The following is a 1172-nucleotide window of genomic DNA, read 5'->3' as shown; positions in this document are numbered from 1 at the left end:
TTCTAGCTTTTTAACGCGTTCTTGGAGGTGTTCCACATATTTTACTGCTTCTTCAAGCACCGATACTTTGTTTATCTATAAATTAATTAACAAATTAAAAACAATCTAAAACTAGCTGGCATTCATTAATATATATATTGATATATATGATATGTCAATACTATAGTTGGATATTTCTCGGTGTCTATTTTCAAAATAACAATTTTCGTAAATGAATAGCAAAAGATTTATTAATGATCAAAGTTATGAGTTTCAAGTAGCAAATATGCCTAAAAGAAACGATAAAGTAGGGTGATTCTAGTCATTCTACTTTAGATAGATGAGGTCAAATTTGTTACCTTTTTAAGACAAGGAATGAGGGCAGAGAGAGCAATTAATCTTTGACTAAGTATGTCTCTTCTGCGTCGCTCTGCAATAACATGGTATTGAAGATTCAATTTAGATCTTGAATCCATTGATCTAGTAGTCCTCTTGTTACACCCACGACTTTCGTTCTCTTTAGGAACATTATCATCCTTCACCGCTGGAGAACGTAAAGCATCCGATATGGAAAAATTCCAGCTGCTACTTTTGAGTCTCTTAGAAGCAACCTCAAAACTAATAAGATGGGGAGTTTCGACGATTCCGATTTCACCATAGTCGTGGTCATCTTTCGTGCAAGACGCGAAGCTATGTGATGATACACAAGCATTATATTGTAGAGACTCCATTGTTCCCTAGGACAAATAATAAGATCAAAGATTGAGTATGAAGGGTTATTTTATTTCATTTGTTGGTGTTATTTGGTCAAGAAGATAGGGTAGATCCAAACATTTATAGTACACAATAAATTATTATAGCACTTAAGAGTAAGTTTAATTCTGAAAATCATATGAGGTATACACATCATTATAATATAATATAATGAAAATTTTGACAATTACCACCTAGAACTGTTTCCATTTTAACAATTGCCACCTACTATTAATTTTTTAAAAAATTACTACCAACTTTTTTTTAAAAGACCAAAAGGACTCGTTGACTCTCAACCACCTTATGACGTCATGTGGGCCCCACATAATACCTTCCCTCCCCTTTTCCCTCCCATTTCTTATTTCTTACTCGATACTTCACTCTCATATTCAATTTTTCGTTGAAGAAATCGAAAATTGAGATTAATTGTCACATTGTTC

General features: G+C 32.9%; 1 protein-coding gene across 1 annotated transcript; it reads right to left on the bottom strand.

The window, feature by feature from the left end:
• Positions 1-311: 311 nt before the first annotated feature.
• Positions 312-710, bottom strand: LOC110705235 (transcription factor bHLH25-like). Its single transcript, XM_021883093.1, has one exon. It carries the CDS (start codon positions 708-710, stop codon positions 312-314), a length of 399 nt encoding a protein of 132 aa, XP_021738785.1.
• Between the last annotated feature and the right edge of the window lie 462 nt (positions 711-1172).

This window comes from Chenopodium quinoa, unplaced genomic scaffold, assembly GCF_001683475.1.
Source record: "Chenopodium quinoa cultivar QQ74 unplaced genomic scaffold, ASM168347v1, whole genome shotgun sequence".
In the NCBI taxonomy this organism is placed as follows: Eukaryota; Viridiplantae; Streptophyta; class Magnoliopsida; order Caryophyllales; family Amaranthaceae; genus Chenopodium; species Chenopodium quinoa.
This window is presented reverse-complemented; position numbering and strand designations above follow the sequence as displayed.

Coding starts and splice junctions, on each gene's coding strand:
- LOC110705235 (XM_021883093.1), bottom strand. CDS start 710: ATGGAGTCTCTACAATATAATGCTTGTGTATCATCACATAGCTTCGCG.